The sequence below is a fragment of the Myotis yumanensis genome, unplaced genomic scaffold (assembly GCF_028538775.1).
Source record: "Myotis yumanensis isolate MYYU_CA2020_CCGP unplaced genomic scaffold, mMyoYum1.0.hap1 SCAF_8, whole genome shotgun sequence".
Taxonomy (NCBI): Eukaryota; Metazoa; Chordata; class Mammalia; order Chiroptera; family Vespertilionidae; genus Myotis; species Myotis yumanensis.
Window position 1 is genome coordinate 74,113,467 of NW_027223759.1, and position 25,673 is coordinate 74,139,139.

At 39.5% G+C, this 25,673-nt stretch overlaps 1 protein-coding gene across 1 annotated transcript in view; it reads right to left on the reverse strand.

Moving 5' to 3' along the window:
* THSD7B (thrombospondin type 1 domain containing 7B) overlaps positions 1-25,673 on the reverse strand; it is an 838,394-nt gene that overhangs the window by 551,219 nt on the left and 261,502 nt on the right. Inside the window, exon 3 of the mRNA XM_070423466.1 lies at positions 5,590-6,400. Within this exon, the coding sequence (XP_070279567.1) occupies positions 5,590-6,400 (811 nt within the window). The remainder of the gene's footprint in view (positions 1-5,589; positions 6,401-25,673) is intronic.

Genomic DNA, 25,673 nt, shown 5'->3' on the forward strand with positions numbered 1-25,673 from the left:
CTCCCAAAAGACATAGCAATCCTGGAATATGTATATGCCCAACAACATATAAAACTCCAAAGAAGACTAGATGATTCTACTATTATAGTTGAAGACTTCAACACTCCTCTATTAGAAGTGGACAGATCCAACAGGCAAAAAATCAGTAAGGACATAGTTGAACTAAACAGCACCATTAATCATCTGAATATAATCGACATTTATAGACTACTTCATCCAACAAAGTAGAATGCACATTCTCTCAGGCTTACACAGAACATTCACCAAGACGGACCACATTTTGGGTTATAAAACACACCTGTACGAATCTAAAAGTATAGAAATCATACAAAGTATGCTCTCAGAGCACAACAGAATTAAACTACAAAAAATAATAGAAAGATGGCTGGAGAACCATGGTGTTTAAACAACACACTTCGAAATACTACAAGGGCCAGAGTAAAAAAAAATCAAGAGAAATTAAACAATATTTTGAACTAAACCAACATTAAAATAGTAGGGTGCAATGAAAGCAGTGCTAAGAGGAAAATTTGTGGCACTGAATTTGCATATTAGAAAAGAATAAATATCTAAAGTTAATAACCTAAACTTCTACGTTAGTAAACTACAAAAAGAACAGCAAATTCAATCCAAAGTAAGTAGAATTAAATAAAAACTAGAGCTGAAATCTATATAATTAGAAACAGAAAATAAATAGAAAAAAAATAACTAAAATCAAAAATTGGTTCTTTGAAAAGTTCAATAAAATTGATAAATCTCTGGGTAGGTTAACTAAGATAAAGAGAAATTACTAATTTCAGTAATTACTAATATCAGTAATTAAAGAGGGGTCATCACTAATGATCTCATGGACATTAAAAGTATAATATAGGAATATTATAAACATTCAAAAACATAAATCTATGACCACAAATTTGATAACTTAGGTGAATGAATTAATTCCTTAAACAACACACACAGCTAAAACTCACACAAGGAGAAATTTATAATCTGAATAGATCTATATCTAAATATGTATGCTATTGATTTTTAGCAAGAGAGAAAAAAATAATGATCAGCTGCCTCCTGCACGACCCATACTGGGGATCAAGCCTGGAACCCAGGCATGTGCTCTGACCAGAATCGAACAGGTGACCTTTACATGCATGGGACAATCCTTAATAACTGAGCCACACACACCAAGGCAGACCTGCCCTGGCAGATATATAGCCATTAAAGTAATTGAATCAATAATTAATAACCTGTCAAAACATAAAACACCAGGACCAGATGGGTTCACTGTCAAATTCCATCAAACATTCAAGGAAAAAAAATATATAGCAATTCTCTATAATTTATTTTGGAAAAACAAAGCAGAGGACATATGTCCCAATTCATTCTATGAGGCCAGCATTACCCTAATACCAATACTGAAGAAAGCCATTACAAGAAAGGAAAATTAAGACTGATATCAGTCATGAGTATGTATGTAAAAAGGGTCAACAAAATATTAGCAAATAATATCCAACAATATATTACAAATATAATACACCTCAAGCAAGTGTGATTTATTTCAGGTGTGCAAAGCTTGTTCAACATTCAAAAATCAATAATGTAATCAAGAATATTAATAGCCCACCCAGCATGGCTCAGTGGTTGAGCATCAACCTATGAACCAGGAAGTTACTATTCGAGTCTCGGTCAGGGCACATGCCTGGGCTGCAGGCTCGATTCCCGGTGTGGGGCATTCAGAAGGCAGCCAATCAATGATTCTCTCTTATCATTGATATTTCTATCCCTCTCTCCCTCTCCCTTCCTTTCTGAAATCAATAAAAATACATTTTTAAAAAGAACATTAATAAATCTGATCTATATATGGAGAAAAAAAGCATTTGACAAAGCCCAAGACCTATGCATGATAAAAATTCTCAGCAAACTAGGAATAGAGGGTGACTTCTTCAAATGGATAAAGAACATCTATAAAAACCCTACAGTTCACATTATACTTAGTGGTGGGAAACCAGATGCTTTCCTGCTAAGATCAGGAACAAGGCACGGATGTTCCTTCTTACCACTCCTATTTTAGATCATAATAGAAGTCCTAGATAATGCAATAAAACAGGAATAGGAAATAAAAGGTATATAGATAGAAAAAAAGAAATATTTGCAAATGATATAGTTATCTATACAGATAATTCCAAAGAATCAACAATAGTAACAACAAAAAGCCTCTTGAAACTAATAAGCAATTATAACAAAGTTGTAGGATACAAGATTAACATACAAGACAATTGCTATCTTGTGTACCAACAATGAAAACATAGAATTTGAAATTAAAAACACAATACATTTGTATTAGCACCAAAAATATGTGAAATACTTAAGTGTCAATCTAATAAAATATGTACAAGGTCTATATGAGAAAAAGTACAAAACTCTGGTGAAAGAAATCAAAGAAAATTTAAATAAATGGAGAGATAACCCATGTAAATAAATAGGAAGATTAAATATTATCAAGATGTTAGTTCTTCCCAAATTAATCTGTACATTATAAGAAAATTCTGAACAAATGTGTGGTTGTGTGGTTATGGACCAAATGCTTCTAAAATGTATATGAAAAGACAAAAGATCCAGAAGAGTCAATCAACACAAAACTAATTCAGGACTACCCAACTTCAGGACTTACAATAAATCTTTAGTATTAAAGACAGTGTGTTATTAGCAAGGAATATGTAAAGGGATCAATGCAATAAAGACAGCTCAGAAATAAATACACACAAATAGGGTCAACTGATCTTTGACAAAGGAACAAGGCAATGCAGTGGAGAAAGGATAATCTTTTTAATGCATGGTGATAGAACAACCAAAAAAAATAGTAAATCAAGACACAGACCTTACACCTGTCACGAAAATTCACTCAAAATAGATCATAAACCTAAATGTAAAGTGCAAAACTATAAAACTTGTAGAAGATAACATTAGAAAAAATATAGTGGACCTTGGGTTTGGTGATTTTTTATTTCTTTATATTTTAGATTTAACAACAAAGAATGATCCATAACAGAAATAATGATAAACTGAACTTCATTAAGGTAAAAAAACAAACAAACAAAAAACTTCTTTGTGAAAGACATTGTTAAGAGAATAAGAAGACAGGTCACAAACTGCACTATAATTGATTTTTAGAGAGAGGAAGGGAAAGGGAAAGAGAGAAGCATCAATATGAGAACAAAACATTCATCAGTTGCCTTCTGCATGCCCCCTACTGGGGATCAAGCCTGAAACCTGGGCATGTGCCCTGATCAGGACTCGAACTTGCAACCTTTACATGCATGGGATGATACCTAACCAACTGAGCCACACTGGCCAGGGCTGAAATATTTTTGAAAGACATTTGATAAAACAGAAAATAAAACAATTCTTAAAACTCAACAATAAGAATGAAACCTACAAATCAATAAATAGATAAGAGATCTAAACAGACATCTCACCAAGGAAGATATACAGATGGCAAATAAGCATATGAAAAGATGCTCCACATCATATAAAATTAAGGAATGGAAAATTAAAGCAAGATTCCATCATATACCTATTAAAATGACTAAAACCCAAAGCGCTGAAAACAACAAGTCCTGCCAGTACGTGAAGCAGTTGGATTCTCATTCATTGTTATTGGGGATAAAAAAATTATACAGCCATTTTGACAGGCATTTCAGAAATTTTGTAGAAACTATACATACTCTTACTATAATATCCATGAATTGTGTTCATTGACTTTTACCCATATGCACTGAAAACACATGGCCACATAAAAATCTCACATGAATGTTTATAGCAGTTTATACACAAGTGCGGAAACTTGGAAGCAACCGATATGTCCTTCAATAGGTGAATGGATAAAAAAGTGTGGTACACTCGGACAACGGAATACTCAGTGATAAAAACAACCGAGCTATCAAGCCATGAATAGACATGGAGGACCCTTAACTGTATATTGCCAAGTGAACAAAGCTAAACAGAAAAGGTCATACAGCACATCAGTACAACACTCTGACATTCTGGGAAAAGACAAAATATGGAGACAATAAGAGATCATTGGTTAGCAAGGGTTCAAGGAGAAGAAGCATTAGATCAGCAGATGGATTACAGATTTTTATGGAAGTGAAACTATTTTCTATGATATGGCAATGATGGATGCACGTCATTATACATCGGTACAAGCCCATAGAACTCTAATGTACTCTTGCTATAGTAATGTATCAATATTGCCTCATCCATTGTAACAAATATACTACACCAATGCAAGATATGTGTGTGAAACAGTGTATGTGTGGAAGAGGGGTGATGAGAAGGCATATGAGAACTCTGTATTTTCCACTCAAATTCTCTGTAAATATAAAACTGAAACTGCTCTAAAAATAAAATCTATTAATATTTTTAAAGAAATTGGTAAAAACAAGCAAACTAAAGATGAAAACATTCTATGTAATAATACAATGTAGAATATTAAGAAAACAATGTTATTACAGAATCCCACATACATATTCAAATAATAATCACCCAAATCATCTACTTAATCTTTTGGGCTTCACAGAGGGAGGCAATAGTAAAAGGCAGAAAATCACTCTTCAATGGACTTGCAAATTGTATACAGCATAAATCAGAATGATAAAATATGCTCATTTTTGAGGTCAAATAAAAAAAATCATCACATTTCTTTGTTCTTGAATAGCAGAAGTAGCCTTCTGAACCTCTCCCAGCCAGCTGTGGATCCCCAGAAAACAGTAACTGATGATAATGATTAATTTTAAAGATGAGTGTTTCATTGTTTGGTAATTTAAATACTATTGAAAAGCATCTTAATTTTGAAGAAACTTGGCAATATACTAGTGTTTCCAATTAAGGCCTTCTGGGGGAAAATTAAACAAATATTACTTTAACATAGTTCCCTGGGTTTAATGTCATGATGTTTTATACTACAATTTAAAATAAAACAATTACACATAATCTTGAAACCTAGATAATGGCTTTTAAGTTTAGTTCATACCCTGTAGAGGTTGTAATTCTAATTATTTGCTGTTCAAGTTAATATTTTTATCATATCAACACCAAAGAAAGCAGTCTTAGATTAACATATTAATATTAGTTCTATTATAAAAAAATCTACATCTCAGATGTAAAAAAAAGTCTTTCTTAATCATGACAACAAAACTAAAGCAATAAAAGAAGTTTACGAAAAAATTATTAAAAATGATCATTTAAATAACTTATATCACCAATTTGAGTAAAGTTGAATATTTATAATATCTTTTTATTACTATAGTAATAAAAGATTTTTGTTTTAATTGGTTGATATTTGATAAAGTGTGGAAATATATGACACCCAATATAGTTCCATTACCAATTATGCAAGAATTCAGAGCATTGCCTGGCATACACTCTGGTATTTTTAGAATTAAAATTGAAGACTTCTCAAATAAAACTTCTAAAAACCCAGATCCCAAACCTGCTTACAATTGTCCTTTTGCAGAAAATCGGAAAGAAACCTTATAAAATTACACTGTATGATATTTAGGTGAGTCAAAAATAGGAACACGGAAGGCCTCCTACCTTATCATGGCATTTTTCCCATCACTCCTCGTACACCACACCTGCCGGGTTTGATAACCTATCTCTATGTCCCAGGGCTTGGCGTGGTGATGTGGCTTGTAACCTGGGTATCTCAAGGTGACTTGCTCCTTTGAATCAGAGCTAAAATCCACAACAGTTCTTCCGGTGAGGTCCATGTCCTTCAGCTGAGGCAGTCTACATTTACTCCATGGGCCAACTTTAAGGCTAAAAGTATATTCCTCTTCGCCGAGAGGACAGGAGATGGGGGCGTCACAGATTCTTGTCTCCGTCAGATTGGGACAGTGAGACCCTCCATAGAGAGGGGGAGCGATGGCCACGCGAGTCCGGTGCTGCAGTCGCTTCCCGCATCCCTTGCTACACTTGGACCATTGTGAGAACTCGGATACAACACAATCCCGCGGGCAAGGAATGAGGCAAGCTTGTTCTGTGGGGGGCTGAGGGACAAAGTGCTCACATATTTCGCTGGCGACCATGGTCCTGTTCAACTTCTGAACACAGCGCACAGTCCGGTGCTGCAGCCCATGCTGGGCCGTCACGCACTCGGAGGTCCGAGGCTTGGCCTGGCCCAGGGCGGGGGGAGCAAGCACACAGTGGTGCCAGTCAGAGACCTCCCACTGGAAGAGGTCGCTGTGCCAGTCACAGACTCGGAAGCAGCTTCTCTCCTTTGGAGGCCTGTGGTTCTCATCACAGCTGGACAGGTGACTTGTCCAACCTTCAAAGTGGAAGCACCACAGTGCCCGAGTCTGGACTCCTCCAGGCCCACAGTCTCCTGTACACCGTCCCCAGGGGCCTACAGGCAGAGAAACAAGGTGTCAGTTACTCAGAGGCTCCATGCCACCATCCACACAAAAACAGGGCAATCTGCAGACTTTTCCTACAGCTGATGGGAAATTGCAAATTTTGGTGGACAATATAATTTAGTGGTTCCGAATGTGATTGTCCATCAGTTGGCCTTTATGTAATCCCCCTTTCCTCTCCTACTAGCAATAGAAACTTGGAGAAATTATTTCACATTTCTAACCCTTGTCTGGCTGGAGAGGCTCAGTTAGTCGAGTGTCGTCCTGTGCACTGAAAGATTGTGGGTTCAATTCCTAGTCAGGGCACATACCTGAGTTGCAGGTTTGATCACCAGTCCAGGCATGTATAGAAGGCAACTGAATGTTTCTCTCTCACATTGATGTTTCTCTCTCATAATATCTCTCTCTCTCTCTCTCTCTCTCTCTCTCTCTTTCTCCCTCCCTCTCTCCTTCCTTCCCTCCCTCCCTCCCTTCCTCTCTCTAAGCATGTCCTTGGTTGAGGATTTAAAAAAAATTCTTATGGAAAACAGTATGGAGTTTCCTCAAAAAATTAAATATGGAACTGCCATTTGACCCAGTGATCCCACTTCTAGAAATATATCCTAAGAAAACAGAAACTACAATCAGAAAGAATGTATGCACCCCTATGTTCATAGCAGCACAATTTACAATAGCTAAGATCTGGAGACATCTCAAGTGCCCATCAGTAGGTAAGTGGATAAAAAAGCTGTGGTACATTTTCACAATGGAATATTATGCAGCTGTAAAAAAAGAAGTAACTCTTACCATTTGCAACAGCATGGAGGGACCTGGAGAATATTAGGCTAAGCGAAACAGGCCAGTTAGAGAAAGACAAGTATCACATGATCTCACTCATATGTGGAAATTAATGAACAAAATAAACTGATGAACAAAATAGATCCAGAGACAGAGAAGCATAGAACGGACTGTCGAATCTCAGAGGGAACATGGGGGAGGGTGGGTAAGTGGGAAGAGGTCAACCAAAGAACTCATACGAATATATGCATAACCCATGGAACACAGACAAAAAGGTGATGAAGGCCTGAGGCGGGCGGGTGGGGGCGAGGCGGAGGGGAGGGTAGAGAAACAGAATAGAAGAGATCAATGAGGAAAAAGGGGGACATATGTAATACTTTCAACAACAACAACAAAACAATAAATGTCTAAGCCTTAGTTTCCTTAACTACATAGGAAGAAGATTAAAAAAGCACTGACTTATAGAGCTGTTCTGAGGATCAATGATATAATGTGGTGCAAAGTAGACAATACTTAAAAAAAGATTGGAATCATTGTAATTATTATGTTCAAAGCCTATATATCTAATTCATTATTAATACTTTCCAGTTGGGCAGTGTTTCATCTAAAAGAAAAGCCCTAGATCCAAGTTTTAATAAAGTAGGATTTATCATGTTTTCAATCCTTTGGCTCATATCTTAAATAGCTCAAAAGAGAAATATGTTATTAAAAAATAACCTGCCAAATTATCCTAAATATATTTTCATTTTCTAAATATTTGTCCTCAATTTTGGTTTTTGCTTGCAGAATAAATTACATAAAAAAGAAAAAAATATGATATAGGGGATGAAGTAAGGTCATAAAAGAATAATTAGTGCTGAATTGCCTTTGCAAACCCTGCTCCTACAGTCCTTGAAATATATCCCTTTTGATTTCTGATAGGTATTGACTCCAGGTAAAGTTTCCCACATTGCCTTGTCATATGCCAAATCTTTAAATTAATGAATTAGTTTTTGTGGGAAAAAGTCCAAGAAATGAGCAGATGAAAGACCTGCCAGTTGATGTTTCTCACATTTTTTTTTTTTTTTTTGGTGACATACCAGCTGGCTTGTCCAGAAGGCTAATTATATATCTTTTCGCAAGGACTCTAAGTGACCCCATTTTGTGTCAATAGAAAAACATAAAACATTTCTCCCTTTCACTTAAATATGTTAATTACTTCACGGAATATACTTCATGCACATCTACTGCATGTCTAGGAACAGTACATGTGTGCACAGTCAAATGCACTTAGCAGCCCCAGAGACGGGTATTTGCAACTGGGTCCACATGCCACATGAGGATCTCACTTGAGTGGACAATGTTTTGGGTTCTAATACACACAATCATCCCAGTTCTTCCTCATGGCCCTGCTCTGGGTATATAAACCTAGGCAATACCCTGTGGAGCTAGAGTTCCAGTGATTCCTTACTTTGTGAGTGGGATTAACAGAAAATACACCCTCTTCTTTTAGCACCTCCACACTAGTCTCTTACAGACATGGACAGAGGAGTTTCACTAGAGTGAATCAGCTTCTACTCACCAATTCCCTTGGTTTCCCACATGCTTCCCCCGGCCTGTTGCCCAGCCTTGCTCATGGCCCAGGACATGTGCATGGAAAGTGGTGCTCTCAGCACAAACTGATTTGCTCTCAAGTCTCCTGATTCCCTTCTACATCGCTCACAGCTTTGCACTTTGTATATTGAGATGTCCATTGTTACATAAAAGGTATTTTCAGGCTTAATATGTCCAGCTGTTCTGGAGTAGTTTCATTTTAATATGCCATCCCCTGTCCATCATGTCAGATTAAACATGCAAATTGTTATTATTACCACGAAAAAATTATTTCCGCAGTTATTCAGTAAAGGAACATTTCAAAAAGACGTATGATTGCAGCCAACTTTGAAAATCCAAAATCAGCCTTGAATGATATAAAAGTTATTTGGATAAATTTAAAGGAAACTTTTTTTGTAAAGCACTGGGTTTTAAAATAATGGCTGCCAGTTTATCTCTATTTGATAGGTATCAAATACACACACTTTTCCAGTTAGGATTTGTGTGTGTGTGTGTGTCTGTCTCTGTGTGTGTGTGTGTATGTGTGTGTGTAGATTAAATAATCTAAGACCAGAAAGTTAAGTCATTCCAAACTAATCTTGAAAAAGTTAATATTAAATTTAAGTCACCCAGAATATTTTACAAAGTTATCCCTATTTTAAAGCATTTCATTAACACATTTCATAGTAGTAAATGTTGTTTTCTTACTAGTTTTCTGCCTACTTCTAAAATTCTGAAGGGAGCTTTTTTGTTTGTTATTTGAAATCATTAACATTTTAAACATTGTAAATTACTATTCTTTCCTTAGCTTTCACATCCTCCATCTATACAGAATTTTCCAAACAGGAATATTTTTTCTAGATCAATGGAGGACAAAAGATAATTATTAACAAATAATTATTGCCATTTATTGAGGGCTAGCAATGGTGGGCTGCACTTGGTTGGTGCCAGGGGACTGTTAAATATTTAGGAATTTTACCAGGTGGCTGTTAAATCATACATAGCTGGAAATTGGCCGTGGTGGGAGGATTTATATCACACTACAAATCAAGGCAAATCAAGGCCTTGTGGTTTTTAAACAGCCGGTTTACATCACGCCACAGTGATTTGCCAAGTACCTTCCTGTTCCTTAAATGATCCTATGAGCTGGAGCACCTTTTATCCATTGATGAAAACGAACGTCAGAGACCTGACAAAGCACTTCCAAGGGTACACAGCCAGTATGTGGTCACTACAATGGGACTCCAGGCCTGTGGGACTCCTCGCTTGGGCTCATGACCTGCATTTGAAAGAAGCCCTTCCTAGGTGTGCGTTGGTATATGTGATCCTAAAATCACAAGGCAGATTTGTTTGTAGCTTAGTTATGACCTCTTCTATGTGTGAGTTAATACTCTTTTGAGTATGAGTAGAACAAATAATCAAGATGGTATGCGAGCAGGGGTTTCCACTCCTAGCCCTGGAAAGTTAGGAGCACAGCTCCTGCACAGCTGAGAAAGAATAGTTTCTTCTTATGTTGAAACAACTAAAAACCAAGTAAATAGCAAGCAAATGTAAAGTGAATTGTGTTTGCTTGGAATAAATGAAAAATAAGTTGCAAGCAAGATGTATGCGATGGAGGCAAGACCTCTCAGCAATTTTCACTTTTCAGGCAAGGAGAGAAAATGTATTCTCTTATTTATTCAGTTATGGATGACTCTGAACATTAAGCACACACAATAGTGAAAACCACGCGGCTCTGAGAAGTTCTGCCATTTCAAAAAACATGCATGTTAAAGTGAAACGTGGCCTGCAGTTTGAGAAATATTATGTCCCTTGCCCACGTTCAGAAATGAAAGAACATATTAAAATTTTGAGCAGTTGCATAAGAAAAAAAAAACACCTTTAAATTTGTCACACATATGAAATATTATTATATTCAGAATATATATCTAAAGATAATCTAAAGAAAAATATAAGAAACCCCTGTTTTTAGACATCAATCATTTTTTATTTCTTAACTGAGAACAGGTCTCAAGTAATACAAATAAAACAAAACTTAGAACAATTAAAGAATCAAAAGTTTAACTACAGACATAATATGGCTCTAAATTAAAATGCATACTGCGTTATATTTGCAGCAAACATCTCAATGCTATAATGGGAATAGCCATTCTGTACTTTTTTACCTAGACCAACATTACATAAAAACATCATCCACCTTCATCTTACTACCCCCTTTCTGTGGAATAAACACAGTTACCCTGGAATAAAATGCTACGTATTTTAAGTCATGTGAGTTTCAATTAACAGGTTAAAATTCTGGTGTAAAGAAATAAATTGTTTGGACTGGAAAGGTAGCATTAATGAACTCTCAGGTCACATTCACAATTAATACTGTGATCTCTCTCTCTCTCTCTCTCTCTCTCTCTCTCTCTCTCTCTCTCTCTCTCTTCCCCTGCCTATGTTTTTGTAGAAAGTGCAAATATATGAATACTCTAATGTAATATTCCTCCAGAAGTAGAAAAGTTCTGGCAAATTGTTCTCTTGATCAAGTTATCCTTAACTGGCTTAGTTTTGATGCATGTATCACCCAATCTAAATCAGCACATTTAAAACCACCTGCTGGATGTCTGAATTTTAGGTGTGGTATTCACTATAATACCTGCAAAAAAAAGAAGAATTCTAGAGGAAGAGGGAATAAGCACACACCCCATAGTTTTTGCACAGTTCTCCCCCTGTTTGAGGCAGCAACCCTGATTTAATACCATTCATGCAATAGGAAATGGTTGTTTTATTATTCATTTTTTAAAGCACAGCTTTTATTATTCTGACATTGCTTTATTATTCTGACATTGTCTTATTTTTAACTGGAGCAAAAGGGGGTGAGGAATGACATAAATGCCAATGCAGAGCTTTAGTGTCTTAAACAAATTGTTTGCAGATCATCGCTACATCAAAGCTCTCATAAACCTCAGAATTACAAAAGGCAAGATCAAACAACACTGGCTTACCTGTAAGATGCCTCACCTCCAAGAAAAAGCTTGAAATTTATGTAGTGACTTTTCAAAAAGCTTTCATATCAACCGTGATATAATCAGTGTAATCTCTCCCTTTACATAGTGGACAATTATCTAAGAAATGGCATTACCTAAGAAATCATATTTCTAAAATAGATCAAAGAACTCAAGGAATAAAAAAAGTGTGATGTGAGTATTCATTTATTAAAATAACTACTATTAATTACCCGCTACTTGGAAGGTAGTGTATTATACTCTGGGGGTATAAAAATGAATGAGGCATTAAATATCTCTCAAAATCTGTGCGCTGCATGTCATGCCCATTTGCTCATGAAAAGAACATGGGGCCCCTCCTTCAGCCCTATCTATACTTATTTTATACACAGGACTGACCGTCTTTTTTATTTTATTTCATTTTTTAATTGATTTTAGAGAGGGAGAGGGAGAGAGAAATAGAAACATTAATGATAAGAGAGTATCATTGATCGGGCCACCTCCTGCATGCCCCTCATTGGGGATCGAGCCAGCAACCTGGGCATGTGTCCTGACAGGGAATTAAACCATGACCTCCTGGTTCATAGGTCGACACAACCACTGAGCCACACCAGCAGGGCAGGACTGACAGTCTTAATGCTTTGGCTTTCTAAAGCTCATTGGATCTAAAGCAGTAAACCGGAAGTTGGGAGAGAGCACTGGAGGCAGATATGCTCACAGAAGCCCCGAAGAGACGATAGTTTCCAAGACAATGTTTCTAAATCTATCATGATAATTAATAACCTTTCCAATACTAGCCACCCGATACTTTCTAAACTGGCAGAGGAAACCTGTTCATTAGTAACAGCCATTACTAATTACAGTGAGTCATGCATCAGATATCAATAGAAATACAATGGAGAAAACGTTTTTAAATGAGAAGGCATTTCAACCCTAATGCATTTCATCTAAAAACTCCATTGCACTTTTTACAGAAACACAAAATTCCTTTATTAATAGTAAAACAATTTCCAAATCAAGCATATCCTTTTATCTGAAGGATCTGTATGCTAAAACATTCCAATAAATCTCTTCAGAAAATTTTAACAGCAACAGTTAAAAGCTTCCCAATATATCTTATTTTTCATAGGTATAAAGATGTACTTTTGAAGACAGTTCATGATTCCATGTGAGAATACCACAGAGTGTTCGAGCTGAATATTTAAACTTCAAAGTAAGCACAGGCATTTTTCCTGATGCCCAGGCTCTTTCTGTGTGCTTGTGTTTTTGTTTGACACCCAGCAGCACTTCCTGAGTCCATTTCATCTTGGTGGACAGATGTCTCTTAATGAAAAGCAAAGTGCCCCTGTTACTTATCACTTATGGCTACAAATTATTAGTTGCCAGTGGCAACTAATCCATTAAAAGTAGTTCAACAGCAAAGCAGATTGGAAACTTATCTGAATGACTCATCAGTTAATGCCAACACCACAGACAGAAAACTACCCTTTACAATTGTTTATCAATATTTTTGGTTTCCATTCCACTTTCTAAAAATTCTGAGGCCTAGAAGAGACTCTCAAACCTCATCAACTTCACTGCATTCTGACACAAAGTGGATCTTTTCAGATCACTAAACCCTACAGCCTGCTTACTGCCTAGAATGTGGGAACGAAAAGGGAATCATTTAGCCCACAGTGTTTGGAGGAGGCAATAAAGCCCAGGCAAATTCATTCACTTGCCCAAGGTCACACAGTCATTTTGAGCGAGAAATGGGACTGACAATTTCATCCCAGACACCCGATTCAGTGATATTACACTATAACACACTGGCTTCACTATAAAGTTCTAAGACTACAAGGAAAGAATAGGACCCCCTAAATGGTTGTAATCCAAGGTGTGGGGAAAGGAAGGGAGGAGAAACAACAAAAAGGTGGAAATTTCATGAAAACACAAAACACACAAGCAACAAACTGCCTGTTAATGCTGAGGTTTTTCGGTTCCTGGATAGGCACCGGAAGCAGCTCCTCTCAGGGTACCCTCACTGTGTTATGTGAACTGTGTCCCGCCTGACTTTGCAAGCTTGAGAACAAGGCTGAGCTTCTGTTCGAGAACATCCAGCGACGTCCCAGGGGTTAGCACAAAAAGAAGCCTCAGGCACCAATTAGAAATTGTGTTTTTAGAATAACTAGAGTAATGTTAGTAACAGCTGTCTTTTTTTTTTTTTTGAATACCTACTATCTCCCCAAGCCCATACATACTTATTGATACTGGTCTGCTTTGCTAGATGAGATCATCAAAGCATGAAGTCCAAGAACCTGGTCAAGGTACACAGCTCAGGGGCCGGGAAACTGGATTTGTCTCCACAATTTTATTGACTCCAAACCTTTTCCACATCAATTGCAGTTTAAGTGCTTTAATATAATAAATCCTGACCAGAGGATATGTTTACTGATTTGAAAGAGAAAGGAAGAGAGAGAGAGAGAGAGAGAGAGAGAGAGAGAGATGAGAGAGAAACATCAATTGTTTGCCTCCCATACACGCCCCAACTGGGGATCAAACCTGCATCATTTTGATGTATGGGAGGTGCTCCAACCCACCAAGCCACCTGGCCAGGGCATAACTATTTTTAACAGCGATAGCTCTTGAGCAGATGAAGCCTTGCAAAGTCTGCAGGTAAATATTTGGAAGGGGTTCCGCCCTGAGTACAGCTGGGGTGAGGACCCAGAGCTGGCCCTGCTCTCCAGCCTAAAGCTCCTGGTCCCGGCTCAATGACCGGGCTCGGCGGTGGCCCGGGAACTCCTGCGGCTCTAATGCCTGTCCAGGGATATTTATGGGGTGTTCTCATCCCCTAAGTGCATCTCCATTCACCTGGGACTTGACTTCAGTTAAGCCTTCTAGATCCCCTGAAGGAATCCTTTATGCAGCATTTTCTATCCGCTAAGTGGAAGGCATTGAAGAGTAAGTCAGACACAGAGGAAAGCCGAGTTTCTCAAGTCTGTTTCTTTTCCTATTCAGAAAGCAAACTGGAACAGGCGCTCAGGAGGCAGAATTTTCAAACTCTGTCCCTGCCCCCTAAAGAGAGTAAAGTGCTAATTCCACACTGAATAATCAATACACGCTGGGCTTGGTAATGGAGGCCTGTGTACTGTCCCTGACAGGTTCACCAGAGAGGCGGGAATGCCGGGACTATGGACCTAGGGCTTTAAAAATACACGGAGCAAAAGGGCCGGATGGCACCCAGGTTGTTCGCCGCTAACGCAACTCAAGAATTAATTGTTTTCTAGGATAAAAATTGCACTAGAACATACTTGAGATAATATTTTTTCTTAGTAAGATCAATTTTCTACTGGTTACATGGAGTATATCTGCTTCTCAACAAATCTCTCTTTGTAGGAGCACACATTCATAATGGACAGTGAGGGAGAACAAAACATAAGCTGCATTTCGGTGGACAGAACATCCAGTTAATCTAATTTCTTTTTCAAAGGAGTTGTGATTCCTGTGTTGAAGCAGTAATGTTATAACTATTTGAGACACTACTCTTATGGTCTGAAAAATAATTTTCCAATTATTGCATTTGAAAAAAATTATATGAGAAACAGTAGTACCATGGCTGAATCACAATTTTTTTTTCTATGTAGAAAACAACTAGAAATGTTCATTTATCCAATAATAGAGGCCTGGTGCATGAAATTCATGCACAGGGTGGGGGGCCCTCAGCCTGGCCTGCACCCTCTTGCAATATGGGACTGCTGCCTCCTAACTGCTCGCCTGCCTGCCTGCCTGATCCCTAACCACTCACCTGCCTGCCTGATCACCCCTAATCGCCTCTGCCTGCCTCATTGCCCCTAACCATTCGCCTGCCTGCCTGATAGCCCCTAACCACCTCTGCCTCAGCCCCCTGTGTCTTCATCCAGAAGGACATCCGGAATGATGTCTGGAAGGTCAATCGGCTGTCTGGTCTAATTAGCATATTACACTTTTATTATTATAGTCTAAGAAGCATCCTGAAGACGCTATTTACAAACATAAAATCCAATTCGCCGCCCCCCCCAAGCTTTACCTCCCAAACACAATCCAATTTGTCCAGGCTATTCACCCTCCCACCACCACCCTTGTCCAAACCACTATCTTTCCTTGTAGGAATGCAAGGAGCAGCCTCTTGTCTGGCCTTCCAGCAGCTACTGTCCCACTCCACTCCAGCCATGACATCAATTATTTCTCCATATTGCAGGTTAATTATAATATCCCCAACAGCAGTGGGATAGAAACTATGCTCAACACGGTAACAACTGTATCACACAGCCCCCAAAACAGCCTGGCAATTTTAAGAAGAACCACCAAACTCCTTAATTTTCTTAGATATTTTCAGGAAAACTGACAGAGGGTATAACAAAAGCGTGAGTGTGGTCCCTTTAGCATTTGTTGACATGATTACAGTTTCAGACACCCAGAAAAAACCCTAAGAAGGGAAGGACCTGGACGGTGTGCATGAAGGCTGCTAACTCAGACCACTCCTCTCCCCAAGAGGAAGCACCAGAAGCAGAGAGAGATAAGCAGCAGCGAGAACTGCCCAAATGCAGCCTCCCAGCTAGAACCCTGAGGATTCTGCCAGAAATGGCTTCACACTCACAGCTAATAGGGCTTTGAGTGGCACCATTTTCTGAAGGGTGGCATGTGAGTCAGAAACCCAGTACCCACCTACATTTGGGGTTGGGGGAATGAGAGAAATGTGTTCAAGAAGTATGTCTTGCTTACGGAAACACAGATTTATTCAGAGAGGGTGATGTGAGGACATTTTTGAAAATGCACACAGCCCACCAAGCGTCTGGTTTCGGTGTTACCAGAAGTCTAGTCTATTAACAAGGTTCTGCTGGATGTTTCTTATGGAGGGACCCTCTCGCCCAGGCACAGACCTTCTAGCTCAAAATAAAGAGCTTCCTCTCTGGCACTTCTATCTGCAGCAGAACAGATAAGGACATAAAGGGGAGAGAGGACAGGGAGAGGAGAGAGACAATATATCCTGCTTCCCCAGAAAGAAAGTGTCAGCCTGGGGTATCCGAGCATAGGAGGCCAAGGCCACTGAGCCCCTCAGAGAGATCCAAGGGCTGGGCACAGTGGGAAAGCAGCACAAGGGACCAAGAATGGTACAGAGTTTCAGAGTCACCAGCCAGCCTGTCAGGAACAAGGGTCCTCTAGTGGTGGCCAGTGTGGACTGATGGCTTAAGGAGGACATCCCAGAGAAAGAAATGAGGACCCTGGTGGTAAAGGGCTCAAAATAAATAACCAAACTGAGTTAAAGATGAATCGAAAAATTGTATTTCTAATGCACTTAATTTTTTTTAGCTGAGATGGGTACCCGCAACAATAATTGTCACTACATATAATAATTAAAAGGAATCAGAGAAGTTAATAATAAATACATCCCTCATCGGCCCAAAGGCTGACAGCCCCACAGGACATTCAAGCTCTTCGTTCAATAGTGCGCTGAAAAAAATCCATCCTCATTACCCTTTTCCAGCGGGGTGAGCACGTGGCAGAGGCCTGCAGCCTGTGTCGACTCCTTTTAGCCTCCCCGAGTCCTCTCCACCCCCTCCCACTCCTCTGAATTATTGAAATTTCAGAAAGTGCTTTGTGGGAATTCCACTTAAAATGAAATGGAATCGAAGAAATGTCATTTGAGCTATGAGGGTAGTTTACATTTGCATAATGAAAATAATAATTATTATGAGGTAGCATTAATCACTTGATAGACTTAATGCTAGTATACAAATGATTTAAAAATATATACTAAACTTTTACCAGCTTCTGGGGACAAGGAAGCACCGTGCTGTCCCCGTGCCTCTCCTGGTGTAATCACCATCCAACTGAGACTGAAGATACCATGGCAACCTGTGGGAACTGCCCAAATGTTTCCAGGGGAATGGCAGCATCCTCAGAGATCAGGAGGCAGGGAGGGACCCTGTTATTGTGTAAATTTGGAAACTAGAAAGAGTTAACATTTTAAGTTCTCTTGTCTATACGACTTCTCAAGGTTTTTAATATACATTGTGAATCCCTAAGAATTTTCCCCTCATGTGCAAAAGTTCACAAACTTCTTCCCCCAAGTCACTCTTTTACTAGAGGAAAAACAAGAAGGAAATATTTTGCATGTTCAATGCTATTCTCATTAGATGATGTAGTTGGCCATATGTTTAAATCTTCATTATTATCCTATCTAATAAAGAGGTAATATGCAAATTGGCCATCACTCCAAAACACAAAATGCCTGCACCCATGTGGACACAAGATGGCCAGCAGGGGAGGGAAGTTAGGGGCAATCAGGCTGGCAGGGGATCAGTTAGGCATTGATCAGGCTGGCAGTGGAGTGGTTAGGGGGTGATCAGGCTGGCAGGCAGAAGCGGTTAGGGGCAATCAGGCAGGCAGGCAGGTGAGCAGTTGGGAGCCAGCAGTCTTGGATTGTGAGAGGGATGCCTGACTGCCCGGTGGGATCAGGCCTAAATGGGCAGTTGGACATCCCTTGAGGGGTCCCAGATTAAAGAGGGTGCAGGCTGGGCTGAGGGACACACACACCCCGCACAAATTTCGTGCACTGGGCCTCTAGTAGATAACATAAAATGAAACCATTTTATAATTTTAATTTTAGGATCTACATCATAAATTGAGGTTAAAATGCAACTTCCGATCCAAAGCCTGTATATCCCTTCCTGGACACACAAGCACACAGAGCAATGAACACATCACAAAACATCTCAGGTCTGCCGCCAGTTCACGAAGAACAAGATGATATAAAACGCCACAGAGACCCACATGTATGTTAGGTATTACCCCACCATTTCAAAGACAGGAGACAGGAGATCAAAGTGCACAGTGACAAGGCTGAAGGCTGGAAACGCATGACCCAATTCAGAGTAACCATTACACAAGTCACTAATTTACAGCCCAATTAAAAGGGTCCATGTCCTCTAATCTTAGAATTTCTATATATTTTCAAACATAGCTTGTGCTGTTCTGGGTTTTACTTCAGGATATGACAAGATATATTTTACTGTCCACACATTAGTGAATTATTGTTTTGTAATCATCAATTCAGGTTTAAAACACTGCTTTATCCACTCTGTATGCCATGTCGGAACAGTACAATATTCTGCAATAACCCTATATAATAAAAGGCCAGAGGGCATACGTGTCATGACAGGAATGACCACTCGACCAATCGCCATGAGGCGGTATTGACCACATCTCAGTCCCGGCCCGCAAGCAGTGCAAGGCAGGACTGGGGACTGGCAAGCGGGTTGAACGGCTGACCTCTTGGTCTCTTCCCCCGGCCCGCAGGCTCCAATGGATCAGCGATGGTGAACGGGGGAATCGGGGTGGGTGGTGGGAGGACCGGGCTGGCTGTCAGGCCATTGGGATCACCAGCTCATCCCCGGCTGCTTGGGGGCTCAGGCCTGCGGGAAAGTGGGCGCCGGCGACTACACCTCCATGAACGTACTCCGGGCCGGCTGCTGATGGAATGCGCTGCCTGCTCAGGGCCACTCACGCTGGGGTGGGTAGGTTGTGGGCGTGCCCTGCAGCTTCCATCAGCACTTCAAGCCCCAGCAGCAGCGGCGGCAGTGGTCCCCGAGCGGGTAACACATTCCGTCAGCAGCTGGCCCAGTGCACGCACATGAAGGTGAAGTAGCCAGTGCCTGCTTTCCCACAGGCCTGAGCCCCCGAGCAGCCAAGGATGAGCTGGTAGTCTCAACGGCGTGATAGCCCGGCAGCAGAGGCGACATTTGGCCTGGGGACTGGCGAACAGGCAGAAGGTGGCCCTGATCACAGAAAGCTAGGCCTAGGGACCCTACCTACATGATTTTGTGCACTGGGTTTCTAAAAGCTTAAACGACCATTACGATGAAACAACCAGAACAACCGAAATGACCGATCACTATGACGCGCACTGACCACCAGGGGGCAGACGCTCAACGCAGGAGCTGCCCCAAGCCCGCAGGCCCCAATCGCGATGGGGCCCGCCGACCAACCTCCCGGTCCCTCTCCCGGCTGGCAGGTCCTGATTGCCCGATCCAGGCCAGGCCCCGGGCTGTATGTTCCCGAGCACATTGAACAGGGAACCAGGGGTGGATAGCAGCAGACATGGCAATGAGGGAAGGAGGAGGGGAGGAGGCGGGGTGGTAGGGAACCAAGCAGTGGTGGAACACAGCCAGCTAGGGAAGGAGGAGGGGGGAGACAGGGAGGCGGGGAACCTGATGGGCCCTGATTGTCGGCCAGGCCTAGGGACCCCACCTGTGCACGATTTCATATACAGGGCCTCTAGTACACAATAAACAGTATATATATATATATATATATATATATATATATAATTATGTATATATATAGAGAGAATTATATTAACTATATATTATGTGTTATAGGAAATAAATAATATATATAATATTAATATTACTTTAGTATATTTAAGCCAATTCTATTTCTTATACATTATATACTTTATATAATTTATTATATATTTAGTATTTCATATACGTAAGTGTACTTAATGTGATAATAATATATTACATTATACTCTCATTTATAAGTGAGTATAAGTTGTGTTTATGCCAGTTGATTCTATTACCATGTTAATATATTTTGTTAGTGCAGCTCAATACCCAAATCTAATATACTTTGCCTTTATGAAAGAAAGTACTGCTTATCTGAATCTCCCATCCTATTCCATCCTGAGTTCCCTCAGGGAGACTCCCTTCTACACTGTCCCCCTTAGTTAAAATACTGTGCTTCTGAATACAAAAGTCGGTGTGATGATATCCAGCAGGTAAGGAAGTTCAGTCCTTTACTTCTTTCTCCACACAGAGACCACAGAAATAAAACAAAGAAAGGTATTTCTGAATCACGCACAAAATGATTAATTTATATGCATTGTCAGTTTAGAGTGAACTATCCTGTTATATTCCTGTCCTACAAAAATCAATATTTAATTCATGGTCTGGATATGGAAATTTAATGTGGACCATAACACTCTACTCCCTGGGTACTAACTGACTGTAACACACTATTACAACTCTTTATCCCCCTTATGATTTCAGAGAATTAGTCTGGGCACATCCTAATTCCTACCTTGATGAAACACATTATCCGAAGCCTATACCACTTTGAAATACAATAGTCCCCTATTACCAGCAGGGAATATGTTCCAAGACCCCTGTGGATGCCTGAAATTGCAGATTGCAGCAAACCCTGTATATACTCCATTTTTTTCTACACATAAACACCTATAATAAAGTTTAATTTACAAATTAGGCATAGTAATACATTAACAACAATAACTAATTATAAAATAGAACAATTACAACAATATATTGTAATAAAAGTTATGTGAATGTGGTCCACCCTCTTTCTCTCCCCATCTGTGTGTGTGTGTGTGTGTGTGTGTGTGTGTATGAGAGAGAGAGATGTTATACTGTACTCACCTTTTCACTCAAAGAAATCACCTTACAGATACCCTTTGGCCTATCTGAATTGCCAGCATCACTACTCTTGCACTTTGGGGCCATTATTAAGTAAAATGACAGTTACTTGAATACTAGCTCTGTGATACCACAACAGTCTACTGATAACCACAGGGCTACCAAGTGATTAACAAACTGGGAGCATATACAGCGTGGAGATGCTGGACAAAGGGATGAGTCATGGTCCCAGGGAGGAAGGACTGAGCCAGATTTATGAGATGTCATCATACGACTCAGAATGGTGTGTAACTTAAAACTTATGCATTGTTGCTTTCTGGAATTTTCCACCTCATCTTTTCAGACCATGGTTGACTGTGGGTAAGTGCAACCATGAAACACAAACCATGAATAAGTGGGGACTACTATAACTGAAGCCCACATTTTCTAATCTACATTAAGATTTAGTTAAGGTTTTCTTTTACTTTGTTCATGATACAGCCTCACCATGAATCCCTGTCCTTTACTTATTTTCCAGTTGATCATATAAACCATGGGATATGTTGGGCAACTCATCTACTGGGTCCCAGAAATAGATACCGTTACCTCTTTGACTACTCACTTACAGGAAGAGATGAATCTAAACTAGCTTTCATACTCACTCTTGGCAGGGGGTGGGGGGTGACCCCACAGCTCCTGTTTGTCCTTCTATTAGAACACATTTGAAAGCAATGTCCAGTCTTTAGTATTCTCACTGAAGAGTCCCCTTTAGGGGCTAACACCACTATTCCTCTTTGACCTGCTTCTTCTCATGATAATTCCCATAAGTAATGGAGGCAGAGCATCACTTACAGTGCTGCCAAACCTTTTGCTCTACTATAGGAGTGATGACAGATATGAACATTTTTTCAGCCTGGGTCTAGAAGCCTGGCCTGAATTGAGAGTAAGAAGGAACAGTGGGACAACGGCGGCAAGCTACGACTCCTCTGAGCACCTGAGCATGCAAATTGACAGATACACACTACAGTGGTCAGGGCTCTGCTCACGTGTCTGACAAAGTGGCCTTAAATGCTTATGTTCATTTATTCTTTCAAATAGCTAAAGCAATGAGTCAATGACAGTAGATACTTTAAACTAGAAGAAAGTGGGTTTGTAGGAAGCGCTGTGAAGCTACATGAGCTTTAGTCCAAATTTTGATTTTGCTCTTTAGCCCCCTTTCACCATGGGCCGCGCTTTTCCACTTGATCTTGAGTAATTTCAAGCAATAGGCTTGTGAAAACAGATGGTTTGTGTAAAGCTCTCGAAACCGTGCTTGGCACACAGTGAACAGCAGGTCCATGTGGGAGGTGTTGTGAGTTACCAGACTCTTGATCTACACAATGTTGATCTCAAGATCAGCATTTGACATTTGGGGCAGGGCTGTGCTGTGCACTGTAGTATGTTTAAAAACATCTTTGACCTCCACCCATTAAATGGCAATAGCACCTCTCCACGCACAGTGTGACAATTAAAAATGTCTCCAGACATTGTCAAATGTCCCTTGGGAAAATTGTTACAATTGGAAACTGATCTACACTATATCATTGAATCCTAACAAAAATCCTGAGACTTGTCCACTCTCGAAGAAACCACATTACCTGTCCCAAATCCTAAAAGTGATGAAAGGAGACCAGGACAGTGAGCCAAGAGCTGGAACTCTGTCCCTGTGTTCCACATTTTTAAAATGTGTATTTTAAAAATTAATAATAGAAGGGCCATGAAGGGCATTCTAAGTTTAGCTTTGGGCTGCCCCAAATAATATTTGTATGATTGTGCTTTTCCTCTTATCCATTTTTTTGTTTGTTGATTTTACAGAGATAGAAAGGGACAGGGAGAGTGAGAGAAACTTTGATGCAAGAGAGAAGCATGGATTGGCTGCCTCCCACATGCACCCCTACCAGTGATCAAGCTTGAAATCTGGGCAGTTGCCCTGACCAGAAATCAAACTGGCAACCTTTCAGTGCACAGGACGATGCTCAACCAACTGAATCACACTGACCAGGGCTATCCTATTTTTTAACTTCAAAAAAACAAAATTTTTAGGTCGAACCTTTCACATATATTTTAGTTAGACTTTATTAATATTGGCTTTCCATTTCTCATCCTCTGCTTGAGAAATAACCTGGACTTTGCCATCAGACAGCCTGGATTTGAACTGTGGCTCCTCCACTCTCTAGCAGCTATATGACTCTGGGCACTTACTTAATCACGTAATCTCACCTTTGCATCTTACAGAAAAGCAAACCAAATTTTGTTGACCTCACAGTTGTGTAGACAGCCAACTCTCCAGTGCAGCCGGCTATGCAGAGCAGAGAACAAGGTATAAAATTGCAGTTGTGGAGTGAAAGCCTGCCCTCAACTCTTTTCTACAGAGCAGAGGCGATATGATTATTTCCCCTCCCTTGAATGTATTCTGTCTATTCACATGCTCCCCATAGAAACACAAAATAATTCAACCTCCCCGAAATATTGGCTGTAAGTAAGTCCAACATAACCCAACTTCCCCATCTAGTCTAAACTAAGAGGCTGTGGAACTGGGCCCAGCAATGGTGTTTGTTAGCTGACAAGGACAGTGGTGGCTCTTTTCCAAGGAAAGGAGTACACGAGGGGGCAGTAAAACCTGCCGTCCAGCACAGACAAATTATTCCTTTCATCAGGTGAGTTTGAACATGTCCATTAAGCTTTCCACCCTTCTCTATAGTGATTTTGAATGAGAAGGTTTTAAGAAGATGCATTAAAATCTCATAGAAAAAATGTCAGATATTTCTATTACTTTTCACTCCCAGAACTTTAAAAATCATGAAAAAATCTTGAGAAAAAAACATTTTTAAGGACACAAGCCCCTCACATTCCAAACTGAGTGATAATCATTGTGAGCCCAAATGCAGACAAACTATGGATCAGAGTTCTATGTTGGGTTAAAATTTTACAAAGTTAAAAAAAAATGCTGAAATCATTGGTTCTCCAAATATAGAGACCAACAGCATATTTTTGTGTTTTTAACATTAAATAGGATGAATATCTTAACACATACATAAGAACAGTTTGTATCCTCCTCATGGGTAACATGACCAACACTGGTTTCAACACTGGTTATCCATCATCCCTGGTTTCAAATATCCTCCCTAGCATCCCTAAAGTTAGGTCTAATGTATCTGAATGTTCTTCCCCATATACTCTTTCAGACATGCAGCTAATACAAACTACCTTATTTATACCACCTTGTCACACCATTGGGAACATGTGAGAAAAAGCAATCTTAAGATGCAACTTGTTAGCGCAAAAAGAACTTTAGTCAGATAAATCTATATTCATCTTATTAAGAGGTGAAGAGAGGAGGGGGTAAAAAAGCAAAACTGTGCTTACCCCCAGACCAGGTCAAGACTTGTTGGGAAATAAAAATAAGACCTTCTCTCAGATACAGAAGTGTGAAAAATAAAAACAGAAGATTGTATATACATGAAAAAATAAACTGGATTCATAAAGGCCTTCCTTTTTTTAACAAAAGCAGAGTATTCATATTACACAAACACACAGTTCAAAAAACATGAGCTCCATTTTTATGTGGTTCTTCATTAACCTAAGTAAAAGAATATAATGCCCATATATATTTAGATAATTTTTATATATAAGCATAAACTACTCAGAAATAAAATATTCACATAAATAAAATATTCAATTCAGTATTAAATACTATAAATAGTATTATAGTACTATTTCAAATACATATATAAATTTAAGTTATTTCAGTATTAAGTAACTTTTTTTCAAAAAACAACATCAGAATTAAATGAGAGCTATTAAAAACAGATATTTAATATGCCATTTCTGCCTTCAGATTGTTTAGAATCCCCTAGGAAATGAATACATACCTTAAATAATGTTAACATGGACAATTAGAAGTTATTCCAAACAATGTAGATAGGGTTTAGAAACACTGAGACAGAAATATTATTCACTCACAGAACTAGATGTGTCCTGGAAAGCAGAGTATTATTATAACTACACTTTCTTCTCAGAGAGGTAGGAGAAAATAGGGGCGATGTGAGCAATTTTTTAGGAATTCAGCACAAATGATCTTCTGAATCAAATAGGAGAGAAGCAGAGAAAAGTTCTGCCCAGCCACTGTGGAATCCAGGAGGGATGAGTAATTGCCCCTCTACACCTGCTGGCTGCTATTACACTATGCAAATATTTAAAGGTTACCTTGCAGCTGTGATAGGGAACCCCTTTCAATGGTATTCTCTCATTCTGCTAAGTCCCCCCGGGAGAGGAATGCACTCCCCATTCTGATTTAATACCTGCAGAATAATGTTCTTCTACAGTCACTCTACGGCACTCGGAGTCTTTGAAAGTAACCCCATTTAAGCAAAACTCTACTTGTGACAGATATGCCTTTCTATGCTTTTAGAAATCATATTTAGAAAGTTCTTCCTTCAAAGATATTGATGTGAATC